General features: G+C 37.8%; 1 protein-coding gene and 1 pseudogene across 1 annotated transcript in view; both read right to left on the bottom strand.

Moving 5' to 3' along the window:
- The window catches only part of ENPP1 (ectonucleotide pyrophosphatase/phosphodiesterase 1), a 75,840-nt gene that overhangs the window by 35,680 nt on the left and 26,085 nt on the right, over positions 1-14,075 (bottom strand). Inside the window, exons 2-9 of the mRNA XM_062186768.1 lie at positions 12,538-12,610; positions 10,293-10,409; positions 9,467-9,592; positions 8,972-9,032; positions 6,862-6,959; positions 4,642-4,721; positions 1,705-1,824; positions 622-731 (exon numbers count right to left, since the gene is read on the bottom strand). Coding sequence (XP_062042752.1) covers positions 622-731; positions 1,705-1,824; positions 4,642-4,721; positions 6,862-6,959; positions 8,972-9,032; positions 9,467-9,592; positions 10,293-10,409; positions 12,538-12,610 — 785 coding nt within the window. The remainder of the gene's footprint in view (positions 1-621; positions 732-1,704; positions 1,825-4,641; positions 4,722-6,861; positions 6,960-8,971; positions 9,033-9,466; positions 9,593-10,292; positions 10,410-12,537; positions 12,611-14,075) is intronic.
- Positions 2,288-3,917, bottom strand: LOC133757108 (RNA-binding protein FXR1-like; annotated as a pseudogene).

Below are 14,075 nucleotides of genomic sequence, written 5' to 3'. Positions count from 1 at the left end.
CCCAAGTACTTGAGTCCCTTGGAAATCCAGATGGAGTTCATGTCTCCTAGCTTCGGCCTGGTCCAGCCCTTGCTACCGTGGGGCATATGGAGAGTGAACCAGTGGATGGAACACCTCTCTCCCTCTCCCTCACCCCCCCCCTTCCACCATTCTCTTCTATCACTGTCTTTCAAATAAGTAAAAATAAACTTCAAAGACTACCTAGAAATGGAAATCCAGAGGTGTCATTAATATTTAAGCAATATTTTCAGACACCAAGAGTCTTATTTAATACATCCTCCTCAATACATCCCCTCCTCCTCCTATCTCTTTTTCTTCCTAGAGTTAAAATAGGCAGCGCTTCCACTTTCAGGTCTTTCTTTCTACCAGAACCTCATCTACTGTTCTTGCCCAAAGAGCTTAACAAAACATGTCATCAGCGTTTCTAAGAAACACTTGTCTAGTTTTGTTGTCTATTTACCATCTACCCAAAACTCAGCTAGAGCTCTTTTCTGAGAATCTGCATTTTTCAGCCAATGTATCACTAAAAAGGTGGAACTCAGAACTTGATAAAAAGGACAGGATGAGATAAAAATAAGCTGTTGTACATTACAGGACCCAGAAAAATTCACCTACACATACCCATTGTATATTTTGTAGATGTCTGGGAAAATCCCATTAATTTTCACATCTGATCCTGGCCAAAAGAAAGTGCCAGACCTCAGGCCTTGATACTTAGCTGTGAGCCAAATCTGGGGAAGATAATGAAGGGAAGTTAGGAAATCATGCAAACATTTGTGTTGTATGATTGCTCATACAACGCCCATGCATCCTTCTCAAATGCTAGAATGCTTCTAAGGGCAGCAAGTTCCAACACTTAAATAATAACAAGCATGTAATATGGCTGCAGCAAAAAGAAATTAAATAATCAGACATTAAATTCACCTCAAATAAGATGGATACAAATCTGTTGCCAACTTTGAATGAAGTTGACAAATACATGTCTTTAATTTATTGATGACAGTTTTGCTTTTGTAACTAATATTTCTTAAGTACTTATTCCAATCACAGTTCTAATTAATATTTCTGAAATAGTACACATAATTAATTTATATGATCCTCACAATAACCCTGTGACATAGTTAGTACTGAGGCACAGAAAGAATGATTTGTCCAAATTCACACAATATCAGAACTAAAATTTGACTTCATAACCTGCAAATTAACATTATGCTCTTTATCCTTCTCAGAGGAATGTCAAAGTTATCCAAATAGACCCTATGCAATTACTGTGGTGATCTGAAAAAATAAAAAGGAGAATGCATCTAAAATCATCATCAGAAAGAACTTCTATGTTAGCACACATGCAAATGAAGCCAAGGTTCATCTCTTCCAAAACAAAGTAGCTTTGTGGAGATCTAAACTATCACACAGATACCCAGACTACTGCTATATGCTAATATCACAAGAAGGAAGAATCAAGCAGGGAAGAAAAAAGACTCAATACAACTCAAATCTATCTCTGAAACAAATCACCCTCATTTTGTGCAAACAACTTATATTTAGGATTATTATCATTCACCTCCATTTAGGAAAGGTGTCCACATATACAGTCAAAGAACTAGGTTATCATTAGCTACAGGAAGTCTGATTATTTTATTCTGACTGAAATAGATAAGGATAATAAATACAAACTACTTTAGTAGATAAAACAAAAAAACTCACTGGCTCTCCTTTGTACCACTCAGGATTAAATTTCTCTTTACTTTTCAGTGAAAAGGAAGCATTCATTTTGGGGTCATACATTTTATTGTCAATTATGCCATGGGATTCTGGATAAAGTCCCTAAAAAAAATAAAATACAGATTTTACGCAAATCACGAGTTACTTAGTGTTAAATAAAGTCACAGCATAAAACTACAACACAGAAATTGATAACCAAAGATAAAATTAATTATAATAAAGTTTAAGGAGAGAAGAACAACAAAATGAGTGTTGTCAAGATATAATCCACCACTGAAGATTTTATACAGTATTTTTGTTCTACTTTTTTTTATAGCCAGCAATGTTTCAACGTTAACATATACTATCATTAAAGCACATCTGATGATATATTTTATAACACAATAGGTGTCAAAGTATGGTTAACATATGGATTCTTCAGGATCCCACCCCTTGGTGAATTCCAAATGGAAGAACTGAAAGTGCAATGTAAAGACTGGCAATCCATACTGTGCCTCTGGCGTGCTTGTTCCAGCACTACTGTAAATGTAAGGTAAAAGAGCTGTAAACCAGGAACTTCTTCAGTTTATGAAACACCATTCAGGACTGCTGCTTCTTGAGTGCTTTCTTCTTTTCAGATATTAATCTCTTCCTCTCCTGGAGTACGTTGTAGCTTAGGAATGTCATCGCCAGAAGCAGTGTTTGGGCCACTTCCTTCCTCTTCTGAAGCACCATGCTCTTCAATCACATCTTCTGCCTAGACCACTTTCATTAACTGAAGCTGTATCAGAATCAGTCATTCCATCGTCAGAACAGCATCTTCATCAGTCCTTCCTCTGGGAGACCACCTACTACGGTTAATACAGAACTGATGGAGGATCTGCCACCACATGGTCACCACGACCTTGACTCCCTGAAACACTTCTGCCTCTTCCTGGGCATCTCCTGCAGGCTCTCTCGATCATCCTCTCCAGCCAATGACCAAGCACTCGGCTCATTTGTACATTCAGATTCTATTTCTGAGAGGTTAGACAGCTCAGAATTTGTACCATAACTGGAGGTGTAATGAGTGTCCCAACAACCTCTGCCTCTTCCACTACAAGACCTAGAACCAATTGTGATAGTTGTTCATCCGTCTGTAGGCATTCCATTAACCGTTCCTTCAGAGAAACAATATAATTCCCTAAAAGCACCCGCACGTTTCCCATGCTTTCTTGAGTGCCAACAAACACAAACGGAACCATTCCATCTTCTCTAGTTGGTTTTCATTGTCCCTTCAATTCTCACCCAAACCACACCTGATTTGCTTGCTATTTCTTGAGTAACTTAGCCATTTTTTTCCAATTACTTTTCCAAAGAGGTTCCTGGGAACCTGAATAAGGTTCTCCACAAATTCCAAGAAACCTCTAGCCTTTTTCACAGCATCAGCACTCTCTCCATAGATTCTAAATGTTCCAGTACCTTCCTCTAGCTCAACAGCTGTGACTCCAGGGACCTTCTTAGTTTGCTGTATGTTACTACCATGTGTTCCTATTGCCAAGCCAATTAAATCTTCTCTCACAACAACTTCCTCATGAAAAGCTGCTGCAAGTTGTTTTGTGCATTCTAAATACTTAGTGGTTTCTTCACTTCTGGACATAAGTGCCAGCTTCATACAAATACTTCGCAAATGCATTTCACTTAAAATATTTTCTCTCTTCACAGTTGCTTCACTGGCAGACAGTATCATTAGTTATGTGGTTACTGGTTAGTAAAAAATTCTGCACTCTCCTACTGCTTTCTTAAAATCTTTACATGCATTTTCCTTAGCACACGCCTCTCTCAAATCGTAAGGAACATCCACCATGCTTTTAAAGAAGGTATTTTTTTTTGACAATTTTATTTCTACTGACAGGCGAAAGTCATTTAAATGTTACCATTTCACAGTCAGTGACATCACAAGCAGCATATTCAACGACATAAAACTCTCCTTTCATCATCCGAACTTTGGCCAACTACCATCCACGTGGTTCTTGGTCATTTACTCTAGAATATACCTCTACTTCATCTCCATCACCAATTTCTTTTTTTATATCAGGCACTAGTGCTAATCTAACTCCATTAAATAGAACCTGGTGCTCTGGTTGCCAATGATTTTCAAAAACAATGGTGAGGAAGTCTTCATGAACATCTTTGATAAATCCCTTGTAGAAAGTCCCCTTGGAACTGAGAACCTCCACCCTTAGCGCCACCATGTTGGAACTGTAAAATGTTTTAAATTTACAGCAACAAAAGTAAGTCAGAAATGACATATATAAAATTCTACACAAATACGTAGTCTCTTAAATTTTGAAAAAAAAAAAAAATACTGTTGTCTTTTTGCATTGCCAAGAAGCAACTCCTCTTTGAGTCCAAGAATAGCTTTCATCAACACAAGCTAGCACACATGTTTTGAGTTTCAACCTGAAGGCTTAATGAATTTTACTTTTTTCCTGAATTTAAATTAAATCTGGAAAGTTTGACCAAAGCAAAAGAGGACTGTAATCCAATCTGGAGTAAGGCAGAGTGATTTGCCCAAACAGTATCAAAATGATTGGAAACACAAGCTGAGAACACATGAGTAGGGGACAGTTTTTTGACGAAATAAAATGTTATAAAATTCATTGGGAAAAAAAAGAATGCAGGAACCAGAGAATCTTCATACTGAAGAGAAACCAAGAAATCATTTTGAGGTCTTCAGTTTCTCCTTTTTTCATATGAGAAAATGGAGACCCCGTAGATAAAGTGACCATTCCAAGATTAGAGCTTGTAAATATCAGAACCTAGATTTCCTTGCTTAATTACACTTTGGATAGAAAGTTATTTTTTTTTCAGATCCAAAATCTAATTATTTTCTCAAAAAAAATGTTGCCATTCCATCTCACTATCGTGAACAGACAAAAGTTGAAAATCAGAGCTTACTGTGACAATGCTGTAGTGATTGGGAAAGGTCTTTGTTGGGTATACTGGTCTCATGTTTTTTGCATATGTTCCACATTTTTCTAGAAGGGAAAAAAAGGAAGCATCATTAGGAAACACATCAGACAATCTGCCTGCCCCATTTAGCCTTGGTATCACAGCAGCCTAAATCATGCACAAAAATTAGCCCAGGAAGGATTTATAACCAGATAGAAACTCAGGATGAATTTTAAAGCAACACTCTGGATCCAAATTCTTAACTACATGAGTTAATTTTTCTTTGAGTCAGAAGAACATTGGATAAAATAATAATTAAATAGCTACCCCATACATATCAATCACATTACATTCAAGACGGGCAACTTCTAATAACTTGATGTTTGCTAGGTCTTTGATAACTACTTGGTGGTCAAATACCTAAATTATAAGACAGCTGAAAAAACAAAACACTACACTATTAGCTAAATCTGCAAACTAAAATAAGGGTAAAGTAGTAGGTGGGGTGACAGTGTCCTAGGCAATAGATGCAGAAATAGCTGACCCTGGACAAATCTGGCTGCTTTAAAATCAAAAGCACATTTTGGCTTCATGTGAGAGAAAGAATAGAAGTCAGACTATTCTTACAACCCTGGTCAGTTAGCCCTGGTATCTCTCCTCCTTCCCTGCTTATTACAATATTTAATTGCCTGAAATGTCCTTGGATTGGCATGTATCTATAGATCTCATTGCTCTCCTGGCAGGCTATATTCCCAACTACCCAAAGCTAGGAGTGAGACTAACTGTACTGATTTCTTTTACACTTCATATGCAGGAACCTACAGCTACTTAATTCTGAACTCAGGGAGCCAAGTTTGGTGCCACGGAGGCAAACTTCCCTCCCAGTGGTAACAGAGGGCTGGACTCACACTTCAAAGTCCCTGGGCCTGCTGGTAAGAACAGAGCTTTCTCTGTGCAAAACGAAAGGCTTTCTATGCCAAATGCTTGTTTATTTAAAAATCTACTTTCTGCCAGGTAGAAATTAAAAACCGAAATTTTAAGAAGCTCTCCAGAAATTATTTTGGCACTTCATAAGATAAACATAATAAAGTACATATGCATTAATGGAGAGTGATTTTAATGTTTAAAGCAACCTCATATACACAATTTTGATAAATATTTTAGAATTCTAAAAGGATACTAAAAATTGTTTTTATTTACTTTTATTTAATATTGAACACTAACAATTGGCAAAGTTTAACAGTTTTTAGATCCATATATTTTTTTTTCCTTTTTAAATAACAGTGATACAATGGACACTCATTCTGCTGACTGATAAAGTGATTTAAAACATTGACACCATTATCAAGAAAAGACCATCCTACTATTCTATTAATAACTTATAAAATTGGCCGGCGCTGTGGCTTAACAGGCTAATCCTCCGCCTTGCGGTGCCGGCACACTGGGTTCTAGTCCCAGTTGGGGCGCCGGATTCTATCCCGGTTGCCCCTCTTCCGGGCCAGCTCTCTGCTAAGGCCCGGGAAGGCAGTGGAGGATGACTCAATGCCTTGGGCCCTGCACCCCATGGGAGACCAGGAGAAGCACCTGGCTCCTGGCTTCGGATCAGCGAGATGCGCCGGCCGCAGCGGCCATTGGAGGGTGAACCAAGGGCAAAAAGGAAGACCTTTCTCTCTCTCTCTCTCATTATCCACTCTGCCTGTCAAAATAAATAAATAAATAAATAAATAAATAAATAAAACAAAACAAACTTATAAAATTAGTCATTCAGTTAAGACATAGAATGAGTTATAGAAATTGTAAAAGTTCAATTCAATCCAAAGGATGACACAGATTAGTAGGTAGGCAACTATTTTTCTGTCTGTAATACCAGTTCTGTATCAGAAATACTCTGTTTTTGAAATTATATTTTAAAATGAATACTTACAGAATGAATAAGTAAGATATTTTTCCACCAACAGAATGCAAAAGTCTAGGAAAGAATAAATATGTATAAAAATGGCCAAGGATTAAAATCCCAACCATATTATCTTTTCAGTACTTAAAGCACCGCTTCATAGCTACCATAATATTAAAAATGAGGGCCTTGTTATCAGGTTCAATTACTTGGCAATAGAGAAGTTTAGTAAAATAGTTAGGTTGTGCCAGTACTTTTCCAAAAAAAGACAGCCTCTCTCATCTATCTCACTGAAGTTGTGACGCGAAGCAGTAAACTCTGAAGTTACTCACTTAGTTTGCTAATAACAGGAAGAAGTCCACCCCAAGTGTGTAAATATTCTGCTCTGAATCCATCCAAAGAAAATAATAGTGTAGGAGGCATTTCAAATCTGGGTAATGAGAAAGAAAAAAAAAGTTTGAAGAAGCAAAAAGGAGACAAACCCAATGAAAATGCTCTCCCTCCTTCCCCGTACCATTGACGATTTTCCACTCTAGTCGTTCTATCTATCACCTTCAGTAAACTAACAAGCTGGCCAAGCACACTGATAGAGGATGTTTTACCTGAATTTGTATTCACATGCATGCTTTCTTGTTTAACAGCACCCATCTATCATCAAACAGTATTTATTAGACTGCCAGACCATTTTGAGCCACCATCGAAGAAACATCATTCATGGTTCATGTCATTTTAAAGCTATACCAAATACTACTTAAATGCAATAGGGGGCCGGCGCCGTGGCTCAACAGGCTAATCCTCCGCCTAGCAGCACCGGCACACCAGGTTCTAGTCCCGGTTGCCCCTCTTCCAGGCCAGCTCTCTGCTAAGGCCCGGGAAGGAAGTGGAGGATGGCCCAAGTCCTTGGGCCCTGCACCCCATGGGAGACCAGGAGAAGCACCTGGCTCCTGGCCTCGGATCAGCGCGGTGCGCCGGCCGCAGCGGCCATTGGAGGGTGAACCAACAGCAAAGGAAGACCTTTCTCTCTGTCTCTCTCTCTCACTGTCCACTCTGCCTGTCAAAAATAAAATTAAATTAAAAAAATAAAAATAAATAAATGCAATAGGGTTTTTCCAATTTGCAGGAAAATAAATAATAATAAATAACATTTCCATTAAATTTTTTACTTCCATTAATTTTTTTCTGTTTTCATTCCCATTAATTTTTTTCCTGAAAAATTGACTTTCTCATACCGTCTGTACTTGTATCTATATGCTATAGTGTATTTCTTTAAGTTTAGTATATTTAAAACATAGAAATACTTAAAATAGAAAAAATAAGAAATATGTACAAAGTTCAAATATACAAAAAAAGGACTCAAAGCTGGGAATGATCAAACAATGAAGTTTCACACACACACACACACACACACATACACAAACACAGAGTTATGATGTCTTTCGCAGAAATCCAAAGATGGTGGCCAAAAACCACATGTATGATATCATCAGCAAAAGAAAATTGCTACAGATGACTGCTACATGGCTACAGCAAAACAATCATGCTTCAGGAATTCTGTAGCTAGTACCTGGTGGTTGGCAGGGTAGTTATGTATCACAGGAGAACCATGAAAAGATTTTCCACAGAAAGTTTACTCAGTAATTTTGTTGTTTCATTGTTTTTTATGTATTTATTTAACTTTATTTCAAAGACACTGGGACAGACAGACAGACTTCCCATCACTGGTTACTGTCTGAATGTGCAACATCTGTGGCTGAGTCGGGATGAAGCCAGGGTCCTGGAACTCAATCTGAGTCTCCCACATGGGTGGCAGAGACCTGTGCATTTGAGCTATCACCTGCTGCCTCCCAAGGTGCACATTAGCGAGAAGCTAGAATCTGAAGTGAATCCAGGACTTGAACTTGGGCACTCTGATACAGGATGAGGGCATTCTAAACAGAGATTTAACTGCTATACCGAATGCCAGCTTTTAGGCAGTAATTTAAAAGCTAACATAAATACTTATTTGCCTTTTCAACTCTACCCTTTTGCACATTACATATATACACGGAAGCAACCCCAATTTCCTCTAACTGATATCTACTACATGGCATCCTTGGGAGACCCTACAGAATCAGGTGCACACAGTGTCCATGTTCTATATCTGCATAATACCATTTCTATTTAATGAACAGAAAAGAACTAAAGTGACTTAGTGGGCTTTTAGGTAAACGTACTGGTATAATGACTTCCAGAATAACAAATATTCATGGCCTCTTTTTTTCCACCAGATTCTAAAGTGAGGGTCACAACTGCAATCATATAATATTACCAGTGCCAAACAGATCTGGATAAAAATAATGTTTAATGAACCAGTGATTATTATGTTTCTATTCTAAACTTGGAAAAAGAAACAAAAGGTGCTTCTAAAAAGGAAAAGATTAATACCTCAGGATAGAATCTTACCCTTCTGGACACTGAGGCTCGTTTATGTTCTCACATGTTTCTTCTACCCAGCTTTTCTCGCCTAAAATATTTTCAAGAAATAAAATGAGTTGAACATACTTAATAAGGACGATAACTGTGATGCTTGTGAGACACACAAAGACAAAGCAATCTTTGTTAACAGGTATGTAGACAACATAGGGACGACACTAGAGAAGTCTAATGAATCAAGGCGCTTGTTCTGTTTCAGAAGGGGCGTTAGCTAACGAGAGGAAGGAAAAAGCGATGTCTCACTACAAGACTAAAATGCACCACAGTCCGTGGTCTCCACAGGTTCTGTGTCCATGGATTCAACCAATTGTGGATCAAACATGAAAGTATTTTATCTGTACTGAACATGTGCTGTTTTTTTTTTCTTGTTATTATTCCCAAAACAAAACACCCATGTAAAACTCAGCCAGGACTCGGGAAGGTGCCAGGCTGCTGCAGAACCCAGGGAGCCCAGGGAACGCTGACCTTGACACACAGCGCTGTAGTTGATGCAGCAGTCGCCGCGCTCCTTACAGTCGTCCGAACAGGCACACAGGCTTCTGGACAACCTTTTCTCACCGCACCTGAATTTGTTGCAAGTCCATATGCGTTCTAGAAACAAATAGCAACAAAGTGTGTCTTATGGGTCAAAGGCAATGCAATCTAAAGGAGCTCAGAATTGTCTTCTGGAGTAGAATCTGCCACCATGGCAGTCACTCGGAACTAACAGAAACAAAACATGTAGGCACCAACTGTTGTTATTTCACTACAAAGCCAGAACTGTATCATTTTTAAAAGGTGGACAGACATAATTATTATTATACAACTCATATGTAGAACTCAGCATCCTCAAAATTTAATCTAAATGTGACTCGTTCCTGTTTCAGCATTATTCCATGTCATATGTCAGGAAGTCCAAATCAAACAGAAAAATTTCATATTCTGATAGTTTTATTTTAAAGTGTAGGTATGTATCCAAGAACATTTGCTTTAATAGGCCCATACTGAAAATATCTATATAGGTCAGACAGCCTTTTAAAACTTACTTTAAATGCAAGTGACACTACAAAAGCTTTCGGTATACATTAAATATATGCAAATTTTTGCTATCCACTAAATGTTTAGCAAGGTAAATTAGGTGAAATAGTTTCTGTATAGAACTGTTGAAACATAAAGGCCAATGTTAAAATAGGTGCACATGCTAAATTAAAACACATAGGAATTAGTAAATCACATGCCTAAAAGACACAGCACTTTGCTTTGATCTGAGACTAATGCCCATGATGCCATCTTTTTCCCTGCACATGTTTACCTGGTTCTATACACGTCTCCTGGTAATCTAGGCAGCAGTTTCCTAGGTCAACGCAGGCCACATCACAGCGACAGTTCCCGAAAGTTCTCTCAAAACAGCGACCTTTGCAACTTTTAACTAAAAACGTTGAACAACAAGTTAGATATTTCTAACAATTATAACTGCAAAGCAATATCAGTGAATAAACCTAAGTTATATATGTCAGATTCAAATACTGCTTAGAAAACACAGATAAGGTAATAATATTACCCAAGAATCCTTTCACACACACACACACACACACACAAAGGGACCCCAATAGAAAGTAATTTTATGCACAAAGATGGCCAATGTTTTTTCTAGACACAGAAAATTTGTTTCTTTTATTTATCACAAGCTCTTCTGGATCAGATAAGACTTAAATATCCATGGTGTGATAAACAACAGTCACATATATTCATGTTATGAAAAAGTCAGCTTAAGCAGGAATGGATTTCCTAAAATTCAGAAATATGGGAAAAGTTTTTTTTTAAAGTGTTTATCTAGAAGTATTTCAGAAAGAGAAAGAACATCTAATATACCTCCCTTTCTGTCTGGTAGAAAGTAATAGTATGTGTGCAGAGAACAGGTTCACCAGCACCCTATCATCCCAAACGCCCATTTCACCTGGAGAGCCAGTCCAGCTCCCTCCAAAAGCCTTCCCAACTCCCCAGCCTAGGTCCAATTTCTTTTTCTCAAGCTCTTTTAAAACCTGGTCCTTCCCTCCAAGCCACTCAGTTCCATTTGTAACATGGTTCCTTGGTTAGCATCCTGGTCTCACACCAGACTACCAATTCCCAAAGAACAAACAGCCCAGCGTATAGTGTCTCTAGCCCCAGCAGATGCTTGACGCAGAGTTGGAACTAATCAGCTTTTGCTATATGGACAAACAGCCGATATAGAAGAAAATACTTTTCATTAAAAACAATAATTTATTGCTGTAATTCTTTGCTAGATACCTTGAGTGAAAATTAGGATGTTGGGAAACAGGAGGGAAAAAAAAGTCAAGTAAGGGACATTCAACCAAAAAGGAGAATAATTTTAGTTCTTGACTTCTCTGGTCTTCTGAACCAACAAGATACTTCCATGGAATTGAACTCTCATTTGACGCTGGGAAATTAGAAAGTTTTAAGGAGTCATAATAATAACAATTATTAGGTCAGAAATAGTAACTTTCCTGGCCCAAAGCCGGGAAAACCATTGCAATAAAAGCTATTATTTGAAGTTTATTAATATATGTCTCATAAATTATAAAAATATATTTTATATACTACATTGAGTGCAGGTTAAAATCACTGTTTTCGATCCTTTATTTTTATTTTTACAAGATCACCAAACTCAGTGAATTAATTCCTGTGGAATGATAACACAGTAAATACTAAAGTCTACAGCTTCTTTCTTTAGTTAAACTTAGAAACATTTGCTCTAAGTAGTTTGCTAACTAAACACATATAATTACCACATTGCATTCATTTTGGCAATACATGATAGCTTAACAATCATGAAAATGTTTTAAATGAGGAATACTATAATTATACAATAGTTTAATAGGATAAAAACATTTACTTTCTAAAACTGAATTCCCAAGGAAAACTGCTGATGATTTTATGGGAGTAAAAAAACAAAAACAAAAACCTACCTCAGAGACAAAATAATGACTACTATAATTTACTGTATTCAGTTTGGTTATTTGTATTAATCTTGTTAGGGCAGGATAGAGATCTGCACTTGATATAAAGAAAAAATACACAGAAACTTTATAATGGAACCATTGCTTTGAAACCACCGATGTCTGCAGCGTTAAAAACATTAAGAGCACATAATGATGAATTTGTGATTGTCCAGATCCTAACTGGCTAGGTGGTAACCTCGAGGGCAGCTTCAGAACTAACTCCTTAAGGGGTAAGTATCCCAGGAGTCCTTGGAGAAAGAGAGCAAGAGCTCCAGGCACACAGCTCCAAACCCGTGTGTTTCTTTTATTATCTACTGATTTTGTATTGCTTGGGGTTTTTTGGTTGTAGCCCCTCTTCCTTGTTTTGGGAATAAAAGCTTGCAAGTAAATAAAATTGTATATGGCTAAAATAGTACAAGCGCTTCAATAAGAAGGCACAAGCCAGCATGAAATTTGAAATAACTACAGGGTACCCACAGCATTAGGTGACTTAACTCAATCACATTCTGAATAAGGCACACTCACTCACACATACAGAGAGAGAGCACTAATTACCTTCTTTAGCACAGCTTGGTTTCAGCCCAAATATACAACCAAGAATTGTTGTTAACACACATACCGATAATACCTAGGGGGAAAGGGAAGAAAGAAAATAAGATAATTTCAAAATCCTTTTATTTCTCCAATTGTTTCTAAACATGCTGGTGCTTCTCTTGTCCTCATCCACGTGTTGGTCATATGGCTGTGTTCACTTTTTGAAAATTCAAACTCTACATTTGTGATTTATATAACTTTTTTTGAAAGTACGTTATACTTCAACACAAAGTTGACTTAAATGTCAGCAAACGATTCTGTACACCCAAAGTTAATGCATCAGTAATTACCCAATTATGATAAGGGGATTAGAAAAAAATTCTAACAATTTAAAGACAGATAGGAAAATCTACTTAGAGACTTTTGAGACCCAATTTCCTATGTGTTAATGCATTACAGACAGGATGAATATGAGAACATTACAAGTATGTGACTCTTTTACCATGTAACTACACAGGCCTAAACATAATATCCTCACATGCACTATGACAGCTTGAGTAAATGACCATTTAGCCGACTACATCCAGAGCCCAAATGCTGGCACAAACTGGATGTGTGATGTGGCATGATCATTTAAGCTTTCTAGACATTAGTTTTATTCATCTATAAAAGACTGGACTACATGGATCTCCCATGCAGGTGCAGGGGCCCAAGGACTTGGGCCATTTTTTACAGCTTTCCCAGGCCATAGCAGAGAGCTGGATCAGAAGAGGAGCAGCTGGAACTAGAACCAGCGCCCATACGGGATGCTGGCACTTCAGACCAGGGTGTTAATCTGCTGTGCCACAGTGCCAGCCCCAAGATATGATGATTTTCAATAGCTCTTGTCTCGACTGTTGAGGAATAGTTTAATACTATTTGTTGAAGTCTTTACTTAGTGTAGGATTACTCTTATATGTATAAAGTTAAATGAAAATAGATGTTAGGAAAAAATAAAGATGGGAATAAGAGATGGAGGAGGAAGAAGGGTGGGAGTGAGGGCAGGAGAGAGGGTAGGATAGGAAGTATCACTATGTTCCTAAATTCGTATATAGGAAATGCATGGGGGACTGGCGCTGTGGCGCAGCAGGTTAAAGCCCTGGCCTGAAGTGCCGGCATCCCATATGGGCACCAGTTTGAGTCCTGGCTACTCCGCTTCCAATCCAGCTCTCTGCTATGGCCTGGGAAAGCAGTGGAAGATGGCCCAAGTCCTTGGGCTCCTGCACCTGTGTGGGAGACCCGGAAAAAGCTCCTGGCTCCTGGCTTTGGATCAGCGCAGCTCCAGCCATTGCGGCCAATTGGGGAGTGAACCATCGTGGAAGACCTCTCTCTCTTTCAAATAAATAAATCTTTTTTCTTTAAAAAAAATAAATAAATGCATGAAGTTTGTGTACCTTAAAGGGCTTTTAGGTTAAAAAATATATATATATTGAAAATAAATAGTGAGATATAGTATGCCATTGAGATCCAGAAAAATAAAATTTAATGGTTTTGCATGTAAAAAACAGAAACAATCAAAA

This window comes from Lepus europaeus, chromosome 3 (assembly GCF_033115175.1).
Source record: "Lepus europaeus isolate LE1 chromosome 3, mLepTim1.pri, whole genome shotgun sequence".
NCBI classification, from domain to species: domain Eukaryota; kingdom Metazoa; phylum Chordata; class Mammalia; order Lagomorpha; family Leporidae; genus Lepus; species Lepus europaeus.
Note: the sequence above shows the minus strand (reverse complement) of the source record. Positions and strands in the feature narration are given on the sequence as shown.